Source organism: Macaca fascicularis, chromosome 19 (genome assembly GCF_037993035.2).
Source record: "Macaca fascicularis isolate 582-1 chromosome 19, T2T-MFA8v1.1".
NCBI lineage: Eukaryota > Metazoa > Chordata > Mammalia > Primates > Cercopithecidae > Macaca > Macaca fascicularis.
Window position 1 is genome coordinate 42,155,152 of NC_088393.1, and position 20,673 is coordinate 42,175,824.

The 20,673-nt window shown below is 43.4% G+C and overlaps 1 protein-coding gene across 4 annotated transcripts; it reads left to right on the top strand.

Moving 5' to 3' along the window:
* Positions 1 to 42: 42 nt before the first annotated feature.
* On the top strand, positions 43 to 20,091 carry ZNF30 (zinc finger protein 30). 4 transcript variants are annotated; one of them, XM_005588803.5, is made up of 5 exons: positions 43 to 191; positions 2,940 to 3,012; positions 5,165 to 5,297; positions 7,249 to 7,347; positions 18,151 to 20,091. In XM_005588803.5, exons 2-5 carry the CDS (start codon positions 3,004 to 3,006, stop codon positions 19,764 to 19,766), a joined length of 1,857 nt encoding a protein of 618 aa, XP_005588860.3. In that variant the 5' UTR covers positions 43 to 191; positions 2,940 to 3,003; the 3' UTR covers positions 19,767 to 20,091. The 4 variants fall into 4 exon arrangements, with proteins under 4 accessions (XP_005588860.3, XP_005588862.3, XP_005588863.2 ...); XM_005588805.5 differs by having other exon boundaries at positions 7,252 to 7,347; XM_005588806.5 differs by lacking the exons at positions 43 to 191; positions 2,940 to 3,012 and adding an exon at positions 17,528 to 17,607 and having other exon boundaries at positions 5,220 to 5,297.
* The last annotated feature ends 582 nt before the right edge of the window (positions 20,092 to 20,673 follow it).

The window sequence follows — 20,673 nt, forward strand, 5'->3', positions numbered from 1 at the left end:
GCTCGGCGGTGTGACGGCTCCGGACTACATTTCCCACAGGCTACTGCGATTCGGCGAATGTAGCCTGAAACTACATTTCTCTGCTGCTCCTGGAACGACCTCATTCTACCTCCTCGCCAGTTCATTGTGGTCGTTGACCTGGCAGCGACCTTTGGAGTTCTGCGAGGTAGAAGTCAGCGCCCGGCTCAGAGGTTAGAGCAGCCCCGCCAGGCAACCTGAATTTCTGCAAAGGAACACAGTTAGCACCGGGAGTTCTGCAGACCTGGGTCGGCGCAGAACCCGAACTGAGACATGCGTGAGCGTTGGGTGGACCGGGCGAGGATCCCGGGCCCGCGAGTGCAGGAGAGGCAGGGAAAGGGAGGGTACGTGGGACAGGGCCGGTGTGCACCCGCGAAGACTGGGTGCATGGCCTCCATGCGAATCTGAGCTATTAATATTTGTTACTATTTTGGATAAAATCACTAATTGATTTATGTAAAGGAAGAAAAGACTCTTCAACTCTCAGTTTAAAAAGGAAACGATAGATATGATACCTTGTGCATGCAGCGGGAAGAAGTGGGAGTGCCAGGAAGCCTCTTCTTGTTTGGAAAAAACTTTATAAGTATTACACCTTTTTTAAAGATGAGAGCAATGTCATCTGAAAATTATCAGTGCAGGGAAAAGGACTTCAAAGTATCTGTTGTGCAGATTACTTTCCTAATGACAAAATTATGTAAGAAAGGAGAGCAAGATGACAGCTGTACACATTTCCGTCAATCTCCATATTGCACAGAAATAGGACCCAGCCTTTTCTTAAGGGTCTTCAATTTTGCATTATCCCACAGCAGTAGCTCTCTCTCTCTAGCTGCTAGGGGACAGAGGAAATTTAAACATCAGAGAATCTTTTCTGTTGGTTTTTTGTTTGTTTTTAAAGAAGAGTTGCTCAATTTTTTAGTTAGAATTAAAGCATGCCAGAGAAACACGTTTTTTTGTTTTTTTGTTTTTTTTTTTTTTTTGAGACGGAGTCTGGCTCTGTCGCCCGAGCTGGAGTGCAGTGGCCAGATCTCAGCTCACTGCAAGCTCCGCCTCCCGGGTTTACGCCATTCTCCTGCCTCAGCCTCCCAAGTAGCTGGGACTACAGGCGCCGCCACCTCGCCCGGCTAGTTTTTTGTATTTTTAGTAGAGACAGGGTTTCACCGTGTTAGCCAGGATGGTCTCGATCTCCTGACCTCGTGATCCGCCCGTCTTGGCCTCCCAAAGTGCTGCGATTACAGGCTTGAGCCACCGCGCCTGGCCGAGAAACACGTTTTAAGTAAAAAGTGGAAACAGGTCGGGTGGCACGGCTCATGCCTGTAATCCCAGCACTTTGGGAAGCTGAGGCGGGTGGATTGCCTGAGCTCAGGAGTTCGAGACCAGCAACAGGGCAACATGGTGAAACCCCGTCTCTACTACAAATATAAAAATTAGCCAAGTGTGGTGGCGCGCGCTTGTAGTCACAGCTACTTGAGAGGCGGAGGTGGGAGAAGTGCTTGAAACTGGGAGTCGGTGGAGGTTGCAGTGAGTGGAGATGATGCCACTGCAATCAGCCTGGGTGACAAAGCAAGGCCCTGTCTCTGAAAAAAAAATAGATACATAAATAAATTAAGTGGAAACAAAGTGTTTCTTTAATTAAAATGAAATAAAGGTTGTATAATGTTTATGTAATAACAACTCCAATGCAGTCAGGAGTTTGAGACCAGCCTGGCCAACATGGCAAAACCCTGTCTCTACTAAAAATACAAAAATTAGCCAGGCATTTTGGCAGGCCCTGTAATCCCAGCTACTGGGGAGGTTGCAGTGAACCGAGATCACACTACTGCACTCCAGCCTGGGCAACAGAGCGAGACCCTGTCACAAAACAATTAAAAAAAAAAGAAAAGAAAAGAAAAAAAATCCCTTATGATGCCTAATATATAAATTAAATGTAATCATAGGTGTGTAGGTATAAGAAAAAACATAGTATATGTGGGGTTCGGTCAGACATCTACTGAGGATCTTTGAGTGTATCTCCCCCCTGTGAAAAAGAGGGAACTACCATAATAAGAGTTAACTCGACCGCATGCTGTGGCTCTTGCCTGTAATTCCAGCACTGTGGGAGGCCGAGGCGGGTGGATCACGAGGTCAGGAGATAGAGACCATCCTGGCCAACACGGTGAAACCCCCCTACTAAAAATACAAAAATTAGCTGGGCTTGACTGCACCTGTAGTCCCAGCTACTCAGGAGGGAGGCAGAGGCAGGAGAATCGCTTGAATCTGGAGGCAGAGGTTGCAGTGAGCCAAGATGGCGCCACTGCACTCACTCCAGCCTGAGTGACAGGGCAAGACTCTGTCTCAAAAAAAAAAAAAAAAAAAAAGAGCTAACTCATATTAAACAAGTATTCTATTAAGTTTTGGGGATGGGTTTTCTTATTCTTCAGGACAACCACATGTTGGAGCTGATATTCCTATTACTATTTTAGTGATGAGAAAACTGAGCCATATTAGTAACTGCCTGATCATTTTCTCCTATGTTCTCTATCTCCCATGTCCTGACCAACCTCAGATTTATACTGCCACCATTAAAGAAGCTCTGGATTGGGTGATGTGGACTCTTTCTTTGGCTTAGAACATGAGAATGGAGTGAGGAGAATCTGTTCAAGAGAGGACTGTGCAGCCCAATTTGAGACCTAGATCGACATTCCCAAAATGAGGGCCTAGTGGGAAAGATTGTGTCTGATTCTGCCTTCCTTAAGAAGCACCACTCCTCTGCATCCAACTCTCTACAGCTTAGTTCACTGGGGCTTGAATTCCACTGTTCTCCAAATTTTGTTTGAGGGTTTTTGTAGCACAGTTCGGAAGCTGAAATGGAGGGACAAGAAGGTTTATTAATGTATGTCATTGAGAACACTAAAGCCTCCTTTTCCTCTTTCTGGATTTTCTAGAGTTTGAACTTCTCAGATAGAGGAACCCCAGTGAAGACTGATCAGTTCCTAGAGTTCTCAAAGCATGGCCCATGTAAGTTGGTGTTTCTTCTTGAAATATTGGGATTTTTACATTATGTGGCTATTTTCCTTAATTGATCTGAAGCATTCTGCATCAGAGTACACCATCTAATTGCCTACTTGATTCCTTCTGTGTGGCAGAAAGATGTCAAAGTATTGTTTCCTCCTTACAAGGTCCTCGTTTCTAATTGATGTTCCTGAATTCATTGAGCAAATTCTGAGCAGGTAAATAGTAAGTCTTAGCTGAAAGGCTGTGATAGAGCAGTGAAGGATTGAAGTCCCATGGCAGAAGTATTTGAGCTTCCTACATCCAGCTGTGGTTTGATGAGTTCGATCTGTTGGCTTCATTTGGCCACACATCAGAAGATTTGAAGTTTTCCACAGAGCTGATAAGATGGAATTTTGTACTAATTGGTCTCAATATGATGAGATAACATGCTCTCTGAGGCTTTTAAGATTGATTGGGGGGCCGGGCGCGGTGGCTCAAGCCTGTAATCCCAGCACTTTGGGAGGCCGAGACGGGCGGATCACGAGGTCACAAGATCAAGACCATCCTGGCTAACACGGTGAAACCCTGTCTCTACTAAAAAAAATACAAAAAATTAGCCGGGCGAGGTGGCAGGCGCCTATAGTCCCAGCTACTCGGGAGGCTGAGGCAGGAGAATGGCGTGAACCCAGGAGGCGGAGCTTGCAGTGAGCTGAGATCCGGCCACTGCACTCCAGCCTGGGCGACAGAGCCAGACTCAGTCTCAAAAAAAAAAAAAAAGATTGATTGGGAATGTGATTGTGACGTGAAACATTGATATGATTCTTCTTGGGATGCCCGAGAGTGATACTAGGTCAATTTTGTTATGGAATGGGACCTGCCAGACTTGGACAACATGCTTTTGGTTCTGAGTCATTTTCATCCTAATCCACTAACTCAAGAATAGCCAAATGGCCAGGTGCAGTGGCTCACACCTGTAAACCCAGGACCTTGGGAGCCCAAGGTGGGAGGATCACTTGAGCCCAAGAGTTCAAGACCAGCCTAGGCAGCATAGCAAGACCCTATCTCTACCAAAAAAAATTTTTTTAATTAGCCAGGCATGGGGGCACCTGCCTGTAGTCCTAACTACTTAGGAACCTCAGACAGAAAGACACTTTGAGCCCAGGAGTTCAAGGTTGCCGTGAGCTATGATCATAGCACTGCACTACACACTGGGCAACACAGTGAGACTCTGTCTCAAAAAAATTTAAAAAAACAACAGACAAAATATTAAGGATATTGTGTGACACTATAAGTATATTGTTATCAGTAGTACATTAACAGAGTACCAGAATTGGGGAAACCTGAGGCATTTGGTTCAGTCTTCATTTATAAATCATTACTTTTTTTTGAGACAGTCTCGCTGTGTCACCCAGGCTAGAGTACAGTGGCACAATTTCGACTCACTGCAACCTCCACCTCCTGAATTCAAGTGATTCTCCTGCCTCAGCTTCCCAAGTAGATGGGATTACAGGCATCTGCCACAACGCCCAGCTAATTTTTGTATTTTTAGTAGAGACAAGTTTCACCATGTAGGCCAGGCTGGTCTCGAACTCCTGACCTCAAGTGATCTGCCCACCTCAGCCTCACAAAGTTACTAACTCAATATAGATCCACAAGATAACTTTTATGTCACTATGGAAAAAAGTGTTTATTAATACAAGGAAAAACACTTATGATCTGACCATAATGAACTTGAAGCTTGAGGAGTTATTCAACAAATTTGTGTCATGGCTATTTTCTAAGACAGATTTTATTCTACAGTTGGAGAAAGAAATCATAGCTATTTTCCTCTTAAAGGAAGAGTAATATAGAGACTAATCCTTTTTGAGAATTTGTTTAGTTGGATACCTAACAGGCAATATCTTTGTATATACTCTTTTACATAAAAGGGAAACTAGGATTATTTTGTCCATTTCACCACGGATATGGAGTATTGTGATATCCTACAATATATAGGACATTTTGTCCATAGCAGCAGGATTCTTCTAGAACATGCAGATACTATGCTCATCCACTTCCCATGTTATAAGCTTCCAGCCTATGTTATTGTTCCCTTACTACATCGAAACGTTTATTTCCTCTCCTTTCACCTTGAAAGCATTTTCTTTGATTTCACCAGAAATATGTGGGTTTGCAGTTTCAGGCATCAGTGACATTTGAGGATGTGGCCATAGCCTTCTCCCAGCAGGAGTGGGAGAGTCTGGACTCTTCCCAGAGGGGCTTGTACAGAGATGTGATGTTGGAAAACTACAGGAACTTGGTGTCAATGGGTAAGTGTACCTTTCTCAAATAATTGAGAATCTGCTCCCTGTTATACTTTCTCCATTATAGGTTTTAGGGCTATCTTAAGAACTGAACACAATTTCTTCTTGTTGCCAGATAAATCATTTGAGCTTTGTTAGGTTGGAAATGATCCAGTGTCAGGATTAGAATTCTGGATTGTTTATTGCAAAACATTGACAAAAGAGGCCAGGTTTTCTATTATGTTTTTGCTCTGAATTGCTCTGAACGTTCTGTGAAAATCTGACCCACTTTGCAGGCAAAACAGCTAGACAAAGGGTCTTGATTTGTTCTACCTGAAGAGCCTGTACAACTTATATGCCGGCGGATTGGATAAACAAATCATTTAAAACTGGAGCTACCTCATTTTATTTTGTATGATATAATCTGATTTTGTGGTTAAAATTCGTCATTTCTGAACTTTGCATTTAAGAGTAAATGCAAATTAAACCTATATCCTATAGGTGTAGATGTCTAAGGAGACTTTGTTTTTCTCTTAGCAAAATAACAATAATAATGTTAGTAACACACAGTGTGCTTACTGTGTGCTGGTTCACTGTTCTCTGCTCTTTATATTAATATATATTTGTATTAACTGATTTTTATCCTTACAAGCACTCTATAGGTGCTAATCATTTTAGATGAGAATTCTAAAGCACAGTGTATTTAAGTGAGTTATGCAAGATCACACAGCCCATAGGTGACGGTAGCAGAAACTTGAACCCAGGCACTTAGGTTCCACAATCCGTGTTCTCAATCACAATGTCATACTTTTTTTTTTTTTTTTTTTTTTGAGACGGAGTCTCACTCTGTCGCCCAGGCTGGAGTGCAGTGGCCGGATCTCAGCTCACTGGAAGCTCTGCCTCCCGGGTTCACGCCATTCTCCTGTCTCAGCCTCCCGAGTAGCTGGGACTACAGGCGCCCGCCACCACGCCCGGCTAGTTTTTTGTATTTTTTTAGTAGAGACAGGGTTTCACCGTGTTAGCCAGGATGGTCTCGATCTTGTGACCTCGTGATCCGCCCGTCTCGGCCTCCCAAAGTGCTGGGATTACAGGCTTGAGCCACCGCGCCCGGCATTTTTTTTTTTTTTTTTTTTTTTTTTTTTTTTTTTTTGAGACATAGTCTCACTCTGTTGCCCAGGCTGGAATGGAGTGTAATGATCTCAGCTCACTGCAACCTCCACCTCCCAGGTTCAAGCAATTCTCCAGCCTCAGCCTCCCTAGTAGCTGGGATTACAAGCATACACCATCACACCCAGCTAATTTTTGTATTTTTGGTAGAAACAGGGCTTTACCATGTTGGCCAGGCTGGTCTCGAACTCCTGACCTCAAGTGATCTGCCCACCCTGGCCTCCCAAAGTGCTGGGATTACAGGCATGAGCCACTGGGCCCTGTTTTTTATCAAGACACAAAAAATAAATGAGTATACACTTATCTATATTTATAATAGATAGATAGATTTCATTTAAAATAAAACCTTTCAGCCAGGCGTGGTGGTTCATGCCTGTAATCCCAGCACTTTGGGAGGCCAAGGTGGGCGGATCACAAGGTCAAGAGTTTGAGACCAGCCTGGCCAACATGGTGAAATCCCATCCCTACTAAAAATACAAAAATCAGCTGGGCGTGGTGGCACATGCCTATAGTCCCAGCTACTCAGGAGACTGAGGCAGCAGAATCGCTTGAACCCGGGAGGCAGAGGTTGCAGTGAGCTGAGATCACGTACTGCACTCAAGCCTGGTGACAGAGTGAGACTCCATCTCTAAATAAATAAACAAATAAAACCTTTCTCTACCTATCTGGAATTATGAATCCTCTTACCCTTCTCATCTCTGAGATATAAAGGTCAATATCGTTTGACCTTTCATTTATGGCAAATTTAAGCAAAGTTGAAAGTATTTTTGAACTCATATTTTATTTCTTTTCTACATTCTTATCTCATAAGCAGGACATTCCCTTTCTAAACCACATGTGATCGCCTTATTGGAACGATGGAAAGAGCCTAAGGTGACAGAGAGGAAAGATGGAAGAAGGTGGTGCACAGGTGAGTAAGAGCATGGCAGGTAGGGAGGCCATGGTTGCTGGAAACAGCCCAGCTGTCAGGGAGGAGGTGCATCTCTGCCATATTTGGAAGTTTCCCTTCAAAGCCCTAGGGCCTGCGTAGAAAAAGGCTGAGACTTGGGTAAGAAAGAAATATCTCACCAGCCTCTCCAAAGGAACTTCATTACCCATTTTAATACTCACTCACCTCTTGTTTCCCTCTCAGTTTATTACGGACTTAGTCACTTTCCCAGTGCATTATTCCATCTGTGTTTTGAATTTCACTGCTTTCACCTCCTCTTTTACATTTGGATTTATTCATATATTCTTAGACAGTAATATTTGAACAGAGACAGGAACAAGAAGTGAGAGTTCAGGCCGTGTAATTATGTAAGACATGCCAAGCAGAGAGAATAGCAGATGTGGATGCTTTAGGTGGGAATGAGTTTTGTGTGTTTCAGGAGCAGTAAGTAGGTTCGGGCAGAATTAATGGGAGAAGAGTAAGAAGGAAAAAGCTAGAGTGCTAGCAGGAATTTGAATTCGTTTGTTTTGTTTGTTTTTGAGTGAGACAGTCTTCTTTTGTCACCTAGGCTGGCATACAGTGGTGCAATCATAGCTCACTGCAGCCTCGACCTCCTGGGCTCAAGCCATTTTCCTGCCTCAGCCTCCTGAGTAGCTGGGACTACAGGCACACGCCACCACACCTGGCTCATTTTTTTTTTTTTTTTTTTTTTTTAGATGGGGTCTCGCTCTGCCGCCCAGGCTGGAGTGCAGTGGCGCGATCTTGGCTCACTGCAAGCTCCACCTCCCAGGTTCACGCTATTATCCTGCCTCAGCCTCCCGAGTAGCTGGGACTACAGGCGCCCGCCACTACGCCCGGCTAATTTTTTTGTATTTTTAGTAGAGATGGGGTTTCACTGTGTTAGCCAGGATGGTCTTGATCTCCTGACCTTGTGATCCACCCACCTCAGCCTCCTAAAGTGCTGGGATTACAGACATGAGCCACCGCGCCCGGCGCACACCTGGCTAATTTTTTTAATCTTCGGTAGAGACAAGGTCTCACTGTGTGGCTCAGGCTGGTCTTGAACTCCTGGGCTCAAGTGATCCTCCTGCCTTGGCCTCCCAAAGTACTGAAATTGCAGGCATGAGCCATCGTGCCTGGCCGGGAATTTGGATTATTTTCTAATGTAACTAGAAACTATGACCTAATTTGCATTTTTCCAATTTTTGAATTTTGGAAAATTCTATTAAATAGGAAACAGATAACAGAAAAACAATATTAAAATGTACAGCTTCATGAGTTATAAAGCAGATACCTTTCTAACCATCACTCTGGTCAAAAGATAAAACATTTTTATGGGGGCTGGGGGACGATGGGAGGGAGAGCATTTGGACAAATATATAATGCATGCAGGGCTTAAAGCCTAGATGATGGGTTGATGGATGCAGCAAACCACCATGGCACATGTATACCTAAGTAACAAACCTGCACGTTGTACACGCATATCCCAGAACTTAAAGTAAAATAAAAAATTTAAATAACAATTTTTATAAAATAATATCAGGCTTACAGAAAAGTTGGAAAGTTGTACTAAGAGTTTTCATATACCTTTCAACCTGGATTCTCCAAATGAAGAGAGAAAACTCTTTTACCTTCCCTTAAGGCTTATGCCCTGTACCTAATCACACTCACCTTTCTCCCTCCCTGATTAATCACCTCTAACCACTTCAAACTTTGCCAGACATCCCATATTCTCACTCCCAGTCTTACCTGCTCTTCTCAAATCAGCCTGCTATGCTTATGGACACCTGCTGGTTATTTTGGGGTTCTCAGGTCTGTCAGACACCCCACATTGTCCCCCGCTGCTTTTTCCTGCACAGATGCCTAAACCACACAAGTCTTAGCTGTAGTATTTTGTCTCTGTCTGCTAGAATTTTGCCATTTTGAGGGTACCTCTTCCTGTAGTTTTGTTGTATATGTTATCTGTAGTTTTTTTGTTTGTTTGTTTGTTTGTTTTTTTACAGTTTTGCTATCCTGTTTGCTCTGTTTTTATGGGGGTATTTGTTTAAATTCAAAAACAATGCTACCACTTCCACCATTGTGGTAGTCCATTTTCACACTGCTGATAAAGATATACCTGAGACTGGGTAATTTATAAAGAAAAAGAGGTTTAACGGACTCACAGTTCCATGTGGCTGAGGAGGCCTCACAATCATGGCAGAAGGCAAAAGGCACGTCTTACATGGCAGCAGACAAGAGAGAATGAGGACCAAGTGACAGGGGTTTCCCCTTAGAAAGCCATCAGATCTCATGAGACTTATTCACTACCGTGAGAACAGTATGGGAGAAACTGCCCCCATGATTCAGTTATCTCCCACAAGATCCCTCCCACAACACGTGAGAATTAGGAGAGCTACAATTCAAGATGCAATTTGGGTGGAGACACAGCCAAACCCTATCAACCATCATCCTAGTTTATGTTTTTAGATAATTACTGCAGGTATTTATAGTGGGTAGTCTGAATGGGGGCAAGAGCAATGCAAGCTGGGGTTCTGAGTGGTTTGGATTAGGATGTTAGTGGTGGACAGTGGTGAGAAGGCAGGGTGTTCATCATACATTTTTAAGGTAAAACCCACAACATGTAGGTGGATTGTAAATGGATATGGAGGCGAAGAGGGAAATCAAGAAGGATCAACAGGTTTGGACTTGAGCAGCTGAATGGGGGTACAGTCATGTGAGATGGTAAAGAGGGAAGGGCAGGTTGAAGGGCATACCTAAAGGTGTCTGCTTTCCATATGTTAAGTTGGAGATGACTACTAGTGATCCAAGCAGAGATGCTGAGTAGGCTGTGGAATATGCAAGTCTGGAGCTCAGGGAGAGTTTAGGCTACACATGAGAACTTGGGATGCAGCTGTGCCTGGTGGCTCCTGCCTGGAATCCCAACGCTTTGGGAGGCCAAGTTGGGAGGGTCACTTGAGCCCAGGAGTTGGAGACCAGCCTGGGCAACACAGGGATATCCCATCTCTACCTAAAATGTACAAATTAGCCATGCGTGGTGGTACACACCAGTAGTCCCAGCTACTTGGGAGGCTGAGGCAGGAGGATGGCTTGAGCTCAGGAAGTCAAGGCTGCAGTGAGCTATGATCACACCACTGTACTCTAGCCTGGGCAACAGAGAAAAACCCTGTCTCAAAATAAATAAATAAAAATAAAAATTGGGATTCATTGGCATTTGGCTGCCATTTAAAGCCATGGCACTGGCTGAGATCCCCTAGAGAGTCAGTGCAGGTAGTGACTATTCTTTTTTTTTTTTTTTTTTTTTGAGACGAAGTTTTACTCTTGTCACCCAGGCTGGAATGCAGTGATGCAATCTCAGCTCACTGCCACCTCTACCTCCTAGGTTAAAGTGATTCTCCTGCCTCAGCCTCCTGAGTGGCTGGGATTACAGGTGCCTGCCACCAAGCCTTACTAATTTTTTATATTTTTAGTAGAGATGGGGTTTCATCATGTTGCCCATCATGTTGCCCAGGCTGGTCTTGAACTCCTGACCTCAGGTGATCCATCTGCCTTGGCCTCCCAAAGTGCAGGGATTACAGGCGTGAGCTACTGCACCCAGCCAGTAGTGGCTACTCTTAACATTTAGAGGTCTTCTAGAGGAGGCTGCAAAAGAGACTGCCTCTTTTAAGGTAGAATTAAAACCAGAAAGTGGTGCCACCAAAGACAAATGAAGAAAGTGTTTCAAGATAGAAGAGTAGGCCAGACACAGTGGCTTCTTCCTATAATCTCAACACTTTGGGAGGCCAAGGCAGGGGGAATCACTTCAAGCCAGGAGTTCAAGACCAGCCTGGGCAACATAGCAGGACCCCCATCTCTACAAAAAGTTTAAAAATTAGCCAGGCATAGAGTTATGCCCCTGTAATCCTAGCTACTCATGAGGCTGATGCAGGAAAACTGCTTGAGCCTAGGAGTTTGAGGCTGCAGTGAGCTATGATCACACCACTGCATTCCAGCCTGGGCAACAGAGCAAGACCGCATCTCTTAAAAAGAAAAAAAAAAAAAAGATAGAAGAATGATCATCTGAAAAGTGAACTAAGCTAAGCAGTGATGAGAATTGACCACAATATATATATATTTTTTTCAAGACAGAGTGCCACTCTTGTCGCCCAGGCTGGAGTGTAGTGGCACAATCTTGGCACACTGCAACCTCTGCCTCCAAAGATTCTCCTGCCTCAGCCTCCTGAGTAGCTGGGATTACAGGCGCCTGCCACTATGCTTGGCTAATTTTTGTATTTTTAGTAGAGGTGGGGTTTCATCATGTTGGCCAGGCTGGTCTCAATCTTCTGACCTCAGGTGATCCGCCCACCTCGGCCTCCCAAAGTGCTGGGATTACAGGTGTGAGCCATGGCTCCCAGTCTGACCACAATATTTAGCCTTGCTAAAGGAAATTTTCAGGGGCATCTAGGGTTGAAAGCCTGACTGGTCTGGTAAAAACAGAATGGGAGACAAGCCAGTGCCAAGAATGAGCACAGCAGTCCTCTTGAGGCATTTGGTTCTGAAGAGACAGAAAAAAAAAAAGAAAGAAAGAAAGAAAGAAGGTCACATTCTGAAGTACTGGGTGGAAGGACTTTGGGGGACACTATTCAAACCAATACACCTTGTATCCTACCAGTCTCCTTATATTACTTGGAGGATTTTCTTTTTTGTTTTTTATAGTATTGCTTAATATCTGGAAGTATTATACCGTTCTTAAAAGTCTGAATTTGGGAACTTTTTTTGCATTTTGCCAACTGAGTTAAAAACTCCATAACAATCTTCACCAAGATTCACTAGTCCTTAATAATTTACCACTTTGCTCTATATCTGTGTATACAAAATTTTTTTGCTGGACCATTTAAGTAACTTGTACAATTGCAAGACTTTATTCCTAAATACTGCAGAAGGTACTAAGAATTAAGGATATGATTCAAACACACAAAAGACCATTTCACCTGCAGTGCCCACCGGAGGTTCATCTTAGGCTCAACTGCGCATTCAGACTAAGACTGCCTGTGCTTGTCTTGGCACCATCTGTTCCGCAGCAGGAACCCCAGCTTGCCGGCAGGGCAGCCTCACCTGTTCTGTCAGGCTGCGTCCTTACAGTGGTTCACGCGGGATACACTCGCATAGCCATCCAAAAGTAAGGCGCAGATAGACGAGACACACACCAGGTGAGTTTGCGAGCTGCCACGACTTAAAGAAGATACAAGCATTTCACAGAACTCAGTACCCGTAGCAATTCCATGGGCATGGTTTCCAGGGTCCCCACAGAAGGCATGCCATTTAAGAGATTCTACATTTAGGGAAGCTCAGAGTATGGAGTTCCCATCAGGTACTTATAGAGTTCCACTCAGTCCACATGCAACTTAGCTATCAGTGTCTCCTCTTCCCTCCCCTCTCCTCCCCTCCCCTCCCCTGGCCTCTCCTCCCCTCCCCTGCCCTTCTCTCCCCTCCCCTCCCCTCCCCTTCCCTCCCCTCCCCTCTCCTCTCCTCTCTTCCTTTCAGATGGAGTCTTGCTCTGTCGCCCAGGCTGGAGTGCAGTGGCGCAATCTCAGCTCACTGCAACCTCTGCCTCCCAGGTTCAAGAAATTCTCCTGCCTTAGCCTCCAGAGTAGCTGGGATTACAGGCATACACCACCACACCAGATAATTTTGTATTTTTAATAGAGACAGGGTTTCACCATGGTGGCCAGGCTGGTCTTGAACTCCTGACCTCAAGTGATCCACCCGCCTCGGCCTCCCAAAGTGCTGGGATTACAGGGGTGAGCCACTACACCCGGCCAGTGTCTTTATTTTTAAAAATAAATAATGTGGATTAGTAAGACAATGCACCAGGTATCCTTTTGTCATCTAGAACAGCACTTCCAATAGAAATATGATGCAAGCCACAAATATAATTTTAAAATTTCTAGTAGCCACATTTATTAATAAAAAGGAAAAGAAAGATGGTAAAGTTAATTTTAATAACATATTTCATTTCAGTATATTCCAAATATCATTTTAATACATAATCACTATATAATTATTTTCCTTTTAGTAAGTGGTTGAGATCTGGTGTGGATGTTTCACAGAACATCTCAATTTGGTCTAGGCCTGTGGCTCGTGGGCCCCAGACGAGGCAGTGAAGGTCTAGAATGCTGCTTCCTTTATTTTCATATTTATCTTCTGATTTGTCTGATATTTATGACATGTCTTCCTTTGTCAGCTTGCTAATCTTTGTTCCTATGGGTAGATAATGAAATTTTTGAATTCTCAACAGTGTTCAATAAAAGTTAAATTTTCTTTTCTTTTTTTTTTTTTTTTGGAGACAGAGTCTTGTTCTGTCACCAAGGCTGGAGTGCAGTGGTGTGATCTCAGCTCACTGCAACCTTCACCTCCCAGGTTCAAGCAATTCTTCTGCCCCAGCCTCCCCAGTAGCTGGGACTACAGGCACCTGCCACCACATCGGGCTAACTTTTTTTTTTTTTGACAGAGTCTTGCTCTGTCACTCAGGCTAGACTACAGTGGCACAATCTCAGCACATTGCAACCTCTGCCTCTCGGGTTCAAGCAATTCTCCTGCCTCAGCCTCCTGAGTAGCTGGGATTACAGGCGCCCATCACCACACCAAGCTAATTTTTGTATTTTTAGTAGAGATGGGGTTTCACCATGTTGGCCAGGCTGGTCTCGAACTCCTGACCTGGTGATCCACCCTCCTTGACCTCCCAAAGTGCTAGGATTACAGGCGTGAACCACCGTGTCCGGCCTAACTTTTGTATTTTTAGTAGAGACAGGGTTTCACCATGTTGGCCAGGCTGGTCTCAAACTCCTGACCTCAACTGATCCACCCTCCTTGGCTTCCCAAAGGGCTGGGATTACTGGCGTAAGCCACCATGCCTAGTCTAAAAGCTACTTTTTTTTAAAAAAGACATGATGCAGGTGATGTGTCCAGACTTTTTCAAGCTTTCAAAGGCACTGCAGGTTTTTGAGCAACACAGTGAGGATATGGAAGGATGGTTCATCATTGATTTATTTCACTACTGCATCATCTTTCTAGGCAGTGCCATCATTCATCCACTTTCTTATTTAGTCTTTCTGTTTTCACATGCTTGGGCATAATTGACAAATAATGATGAAATAACTCTCAGGATGATGATACAGAAAAATGTTCCCAGGAAACTTATTCTTACACATGATTCTTACTGGAATAAATAAGATTACTGTCTCATAGTAGATTGTAGTTTTATAAAAAGGTGTAGTAGAGCTCTAATTGTAAAATTGAATGAAATTTAGTGTATTTTGAAAATAAGTAAATTTTCTCTTTGTTCTTTTGAAGGCCTTTAAGAAAGACTACAAGTCATGAAATGCTAATTCTTAGAAATAGAACTGCTTGAAAAAGAAACTCAAAACCTAAAAATTTATCCCGTGGGCCCTGAGAGAATATTGAAGGTTAAGACAGGTTCAGGGAGGTATGCTGGTCTCAGTTTTCTTTAGCACAGAGATAGGGAATTTCATTGATTTCTGTTCTCAATGTCCCCTGTCTCCTTTTTGGTCATGCTTCAGCCTTGTCTGTAGAATAGGCTGTTATCTTCTTGGGGCCATGATTATCCAAATGTACACAACTATGTCATTTCAACCTCCAAAAGTTTTTTTTCTATTCTTTTATTTAGAGTATCATTTGGAGTTGAACATGATGGCGCACACCTGTAATCCCAGCTCTTTGGGAGGCCGAGACAGGCAGATCACCTGAGGTCAGGAGTTTGACACCAGCCTGGCCAACATGGTGAAATGTCTCTACTAAAAATACAAAACTTAGCTGGGCATGGTGGTGCATGCCTGTAATCCCAGCTACTCGAGCGGCTGAGGCAGGAGAATCACTTGAACCAGGGAGGTGGAGGTTGCACTAAGCTGACATAGCCACACCGCACTCCAGCCTGGGTGACAGAGCGAGACTCTGTCTTAAAAGAAAAAAAAAACAGGCCAAGCGCGGTGGCTCACGCCTGTAATCTCAGCACTTTGAGAGGCCAAGGCGGACGGATCACAAGGTCACGAGATCGAGACCATCCTGGCCAACATGGGGAAAACCCGTCTCTACTAAAAATACAAAAAACTAGCCAGGCGTGGTGGCGGAAGCCTGTAGTCCCAGCTACTCGGGAGGCTGAGGCAGGAGAATGGCGTGAAGCCGGGAGGTGGAGCTTGCAATGAGCTGAGATCGTGCCACTGCACTCCAGCCTGGGCGACAGAGCAAGACTCCGTCTCAAAAAAACAAAATTGAGTATCATTTGGATCATTTGATGAGAAAATGGTTGCACAATAGCATTTATGACTCTAGGCATTTGAACCCTAGAGTATAGACAAATCCTAAGAGAATGGTTACGGTCAGAATTTATAGTTCACTTCTAAGCCAGGATCAAAGACTTATACCCAAATGCAACCACATGGACAGATCCCATCCCTAATCCAAAGAGCCTACAGAACCAGATATAGAAGAATTATCCCAATTATGTAATTTCGTGATTTCTTATTTCTTTCCTAAATCATTTTAGAGTTTTTAAAGATTTCAGAGGTCTTTAAAGATGCGAGTACAACATTCTTCTCATAAGAATAATGTTTCTTGCTTGGAAGGCAAGGTACTTTTTCTAAACAATGTATTTTGAACCAGTTGCCTATTGAGTTTCATGGACATGAATTTGTGTCTTTGTGACATTGTCCAGATCTGTTATCTGGATTACAGGGCAAATATGGTTCTCCCCATTTTGAGGGTCCTTTTGTGTAGCCTGACATTAAAAGGCTCGGAGGTAGAAAAAAACAGTCCAAAGTTCTCTTTCAGTGGTGACTGAAGTTTTGTTTTGTTTTGTTGTGTTTTTGAGATGGAGTCTCACTCTGTTGCCCAGGCTGGAGTGCAATGGCACGATCTTGGCTTACTGCAGCCTCCACCTCCTGGGTTCAAGCGATTCTTCTGCCTCAGCCTCCCGAATAGCTGGGATTACAAGTGCCTGCCACCATGCCCAGCTAATTTTTGTATTTTTAGTATAGACAGGGTTTCGCCATGTTGGCCAGGCTGGTCTTGAACTCCTGACCTCATGATCTGCCCGCCGGTTTCCCAAAGTGCTGGGATTACAGGTGTGAGCCACTGCACGCAGCCTGACTGAAGTTTTTTGACACAAACTAAGGTCCAGTTTTTCTCCTCTTTGAATTAAGTTATCTAAAGGTTTCTTTTTCTGACAAGGGGGATGAATGGGCCACAGTGATCCTAGGAGATAACGGGAACCGTCCTAAAGGCAAGTATTGAGTTCAGTGAGATAACATCTAATCCAATTTTGCAGTTGGTTTTTGTGTACAAACCCAGTGCTTTAGTGGCCACCCCGGTGATCTTGTCCTATGGGCTTATCAAATAATATGGTAGTATTTTAAAAGGTGGTAAACAGTTTTGTCTGAATATATCAAAGGAGGCAATGTGTATCTTATCAGGAGACATCTAACGTCTGGCTGTGCTCCTCATTAAAAGACTGTCTACTAGATTACAGTGATAATGGTCCAAGCCCACATTATTGAGTTACATGTTTCTCCTTGTGACTAAACAATAATCTGTGTGATCTTACTTTATTCTCAAGGAGTATGCATTTCTTCAGTTTAGCAATATGTCTTGTCATGGTTTTAACAACAAATGATAATTGTCATTGGAATTATAAAATATCATTCTTTGCATGGAGATATTTTATTACTATTATTTCTTTTGTATAGGAGGCTGGACTCAGTGGCTCATGCCTGTAATCCCAGGACTTTGGGAGGTGAGGTGGGAGGATGACTTGAGCCTAGGGGTTGGAGACCAGCCTGGGCAATGTGACGAGACCCCATCTCTATAAAAATTACAAAAACATTAGCTGGGCATGGCGGCACATACCTGTAGTCCCAGCTACCCAGGAGGCTGAGGTAGGAGGGAATCACCTGAGCCTGGGAGTTTGAGGCTGCATTGAGCTGTGGTTGTGCCACTGCACTCCAGCCTGGGCAAGAGTGAGATCCTGTCTCAAAAAAGAAAAAAAGAAAAAGAAAACCAGCAGGAAACCAAGGAATGAAGTGCTGGAAAATAAAGACATGGACATCCTTAGACAAAGTTGGCAGTTTACCATATTCCTGATAAAGTGACATTTTATTTTAAACACGGATAGGATAAGAAAGCTCCAGTCTACAAACAAAACATGCCAGAAGATTTTTAGGCAATGATGCCACTTGCACATGGAACCAAAAGGTGAGAAAATTTGTAAGAACGTCAAGGTGCTAAAAGGGGGAAATTAGGTCAGTATGGGACAGAGGGAGCTGGGTCTTGATGTGAGGCGTGAGAGGTGAACAGGGACCATATTATTTGTGGAAAGATACATGGATTTTAATGTCAGTGCCACAAGAAACCCCCAGAAGGAACAATAAAATAGGGATTATAAAAATTTCATCTGCATCAGAAACATTTGTTAGAAAGGTTGATAGTACTGATGCCCAGGAACGTCCCCTGTATCTGATTCAGAGGGCCTGGATGCTGCTTGAACATCCATTTTTTAACAGGCTCTTCAAAGATTTTTATGCACACCTAAATAAAAACTGTGTCACTAATCACCAACCTTACTATTTTACATAAACACTTGTTAATCTCTGTATTCCTTCTGTTTTTTGAATTTCATAATGGTATTTTAATATTACTGAGCTATTTATTTCTAGTTAGTGTTATTTTCAGTTTTTCTCTTCTCTAGAATTTTTTTTCATATAGAACAATAAGATATTTTTAAAATTTTTCTTTCAGATTTGCAGTTGGAAGATGATACAATTGGCCGTAAAGAAATGCTCCCTTCTGAAAACTGTCCATCTTTTGCCCCACATCAGAAAATTAGTAGACAGAAACCACGTGAATGTCGGGAATATGGAAAGACTCTTTGTCAAGACGCAAAGCCTGTTCAACATGAAAGAATACATAGTAGTGAAAAACCCAACAGATGTAAAGAATGTGGGAAGAACTTTAGTAATGGACATCAACTCACCATACATCAGAGATTGTATGTTGATGAGAAACCCTACAAATGTGAGAAATGTGGGAAGGCCTTTATCAGAGGTTCAGCCTTTGTTAAGCATAGGAGAATTCACACTGGTGAGAAGTCACTCAAATGTAAGCGATGTGAAAAGACTTTTAGCAGTAACTATCAACTTACAGTACATGAGAGTATTCATACTGGGAAGAAACCATATGAGTGTGGAGAATGTGGGAAAGCTTTTCTAGCATATGGAAAGCTTACCCGGCATCAGAGTATTCACACTGGTGAAAAACCCTTTGTGTGTGAGGAGTGTGGGAAGGCCTTCAGTACCTTTTCATACCTGATTCAACATCAGCGAATTCATACTGGTGAAAAACCCTATGAATGCAAAGAATGTGGGAAGGCCTTTAGTACTAGCTCACCCCTTGCTAAGCATCAGAGAATTCATACCGGCGAGAAACTCTATGAATGTAAGGAGTGTGGGAAGGCTTTCACTGTGTATGGACAGCTTACTCGACATCAGAGTATTCATACTGGTGAGAAGCCTTTTGAATGTAAGGAATGTGGAAAGGCCTTTAGACTTAGTTCCTTCCTTCATGCACATCAGCGAATTCACGCAGGGATAAAGCCCTATGGATGCAAGGAATGTGGGAAGACCTTCAGTCGTGCCTCGTATCTTGTTCAACATGGAAGACTTCACACTGGCGAGAAGCCCTATGAATGTAAGGAGTGTGGCAAGGCCTTTAGTACTGGCTCATACCTTGTTCAGCATCAGAGGATTCATACTGGGGAGAAACCCCATGAATGTAAGGAATGTGGGAAAGCCTTTATTAGTCGCCATCAGCTTACTGTACATCAAAGGGTTCATACTGGAGAGAAACCCTATGAGTGTAAGGAATGTGGCAAGGCCTTCAGAGTGCACGTACATCTCACACAGCATCGGAAAATTCATACTGATGTAAAGCCCTACGAATGTAAGGAATGTGGAAAGACTTTTAGTCGAGCCTCGTACCTTGTACAACATGGCAGAATCCATACTGGTAAGAAGCCCTATGAGTGTAAGGAGTGTGGCAAGGCCTTCAGTTCTGGCTCATACCTTGTTCAGCATCAAAGAATTCATACTGGGGAGAAACCCTATGAATGTAACACATGTGGGAAAGCCTTTACCGTTTATGGACAACTTATTGGACATCAGAGTGTTCACACTGGTGAGAAACCTTTTGAATGTAAGGAATGTGGGAAGGCATTTAGACTTAATTCATTCCTTACCGAACATCAGCGGGTACACACTGGTGAGAAACCCTTTAAATGTAAAATATGTGGGAAGACCTTTAGATACAGTTCAGCCCTTAAAGTGCATCTGAGAAAGCATATGGGTGTCATACCCTAAGAGTTTGAGGAATGTGGGAAGTACTTCGTGTATGGCTCAAACATTGTTGAACATCAGGGAATTTATGCTGGTAGGAAACTTTCAAATGTGAAGAATATTGGTAGGCCTATTCTCATCTTTCTTATAATTCATCATATAATTCAGAAAACATAAGAATCTTCATTTAATTTTTAATCTTTAATTTACCATTAAAATACTTTAAGGCCAGGTGCGGTGGCTCATGCCTATAATCCCAGCACTTTGGGAGGCTGAGGCGGGTGGATCACCTGAGGTAGGGAGTTTGAGACCAATATGGAGAAATGCTGTCTCTACTAAAAATACAAAATTAGCCGGGTGTGGTGGTGCATGCCTGTAATCCCAGCTACTCAGGAGGCTGAGGCAGGAGAATCACTTGAACCTGGGAGGCGGAGGTTGCGGTGAGCCGAGACCATGCCATTGCATTCCAGCCTGGGCAACAAAACTGAAACTCTGTCTCAAAAAAAAAAAAAGACTTTAAAACAAGGTAAAATGTGATTGTAGCAGGTAAACTCTAAAAAGAACCCCAAATCTCTACTTCCTGGAATCCTTACCCTTGGGTACCCCTCGCACATTTTACAAAGGTTGATCTGTAAAGCCCACATAAAACAGAAAAAGTGAGGACATATAACTTCCAATTTTAGGTTATCAAGGACACTGGTCTCCTTCTTGGGAAGACTCTCCTACTCTTGGATCACTTTCTGTGTTTGAAAGAATCCATGTGATGAGCATCCCTATGGAGAGACCCATGTGGCAAGGAACTAAAGCTTCCTGTCAACTGCCATGGAAAAGAGATTAGAATTGAATCTTCCAGCCTTTAGCAAGTCTCCCGAGACTGTAGCTCCAGAGACAGCTTAACTGCAATTTCATGGGGGATTCTCAACCCAGACCT

Coding starts and splice junctions, on each gene's coding strand:
- ZNF30 (XM_005588803.5), top strand. Junction 5,298..7,248: donor CAGGAACTTGGTGTCAATGG/GTAAGTGTACCT, acceptor TTATCTCATAAG/CAGGACATTCCCTTTCTAAA. Junction 7,348..18,150: donor TGGAAGAAGGTGGTGCACAG/GTGAGTAAGAGC, acceptor TTTTTCTTTCAG/ATTTGCAGTTGGAAGATGAT.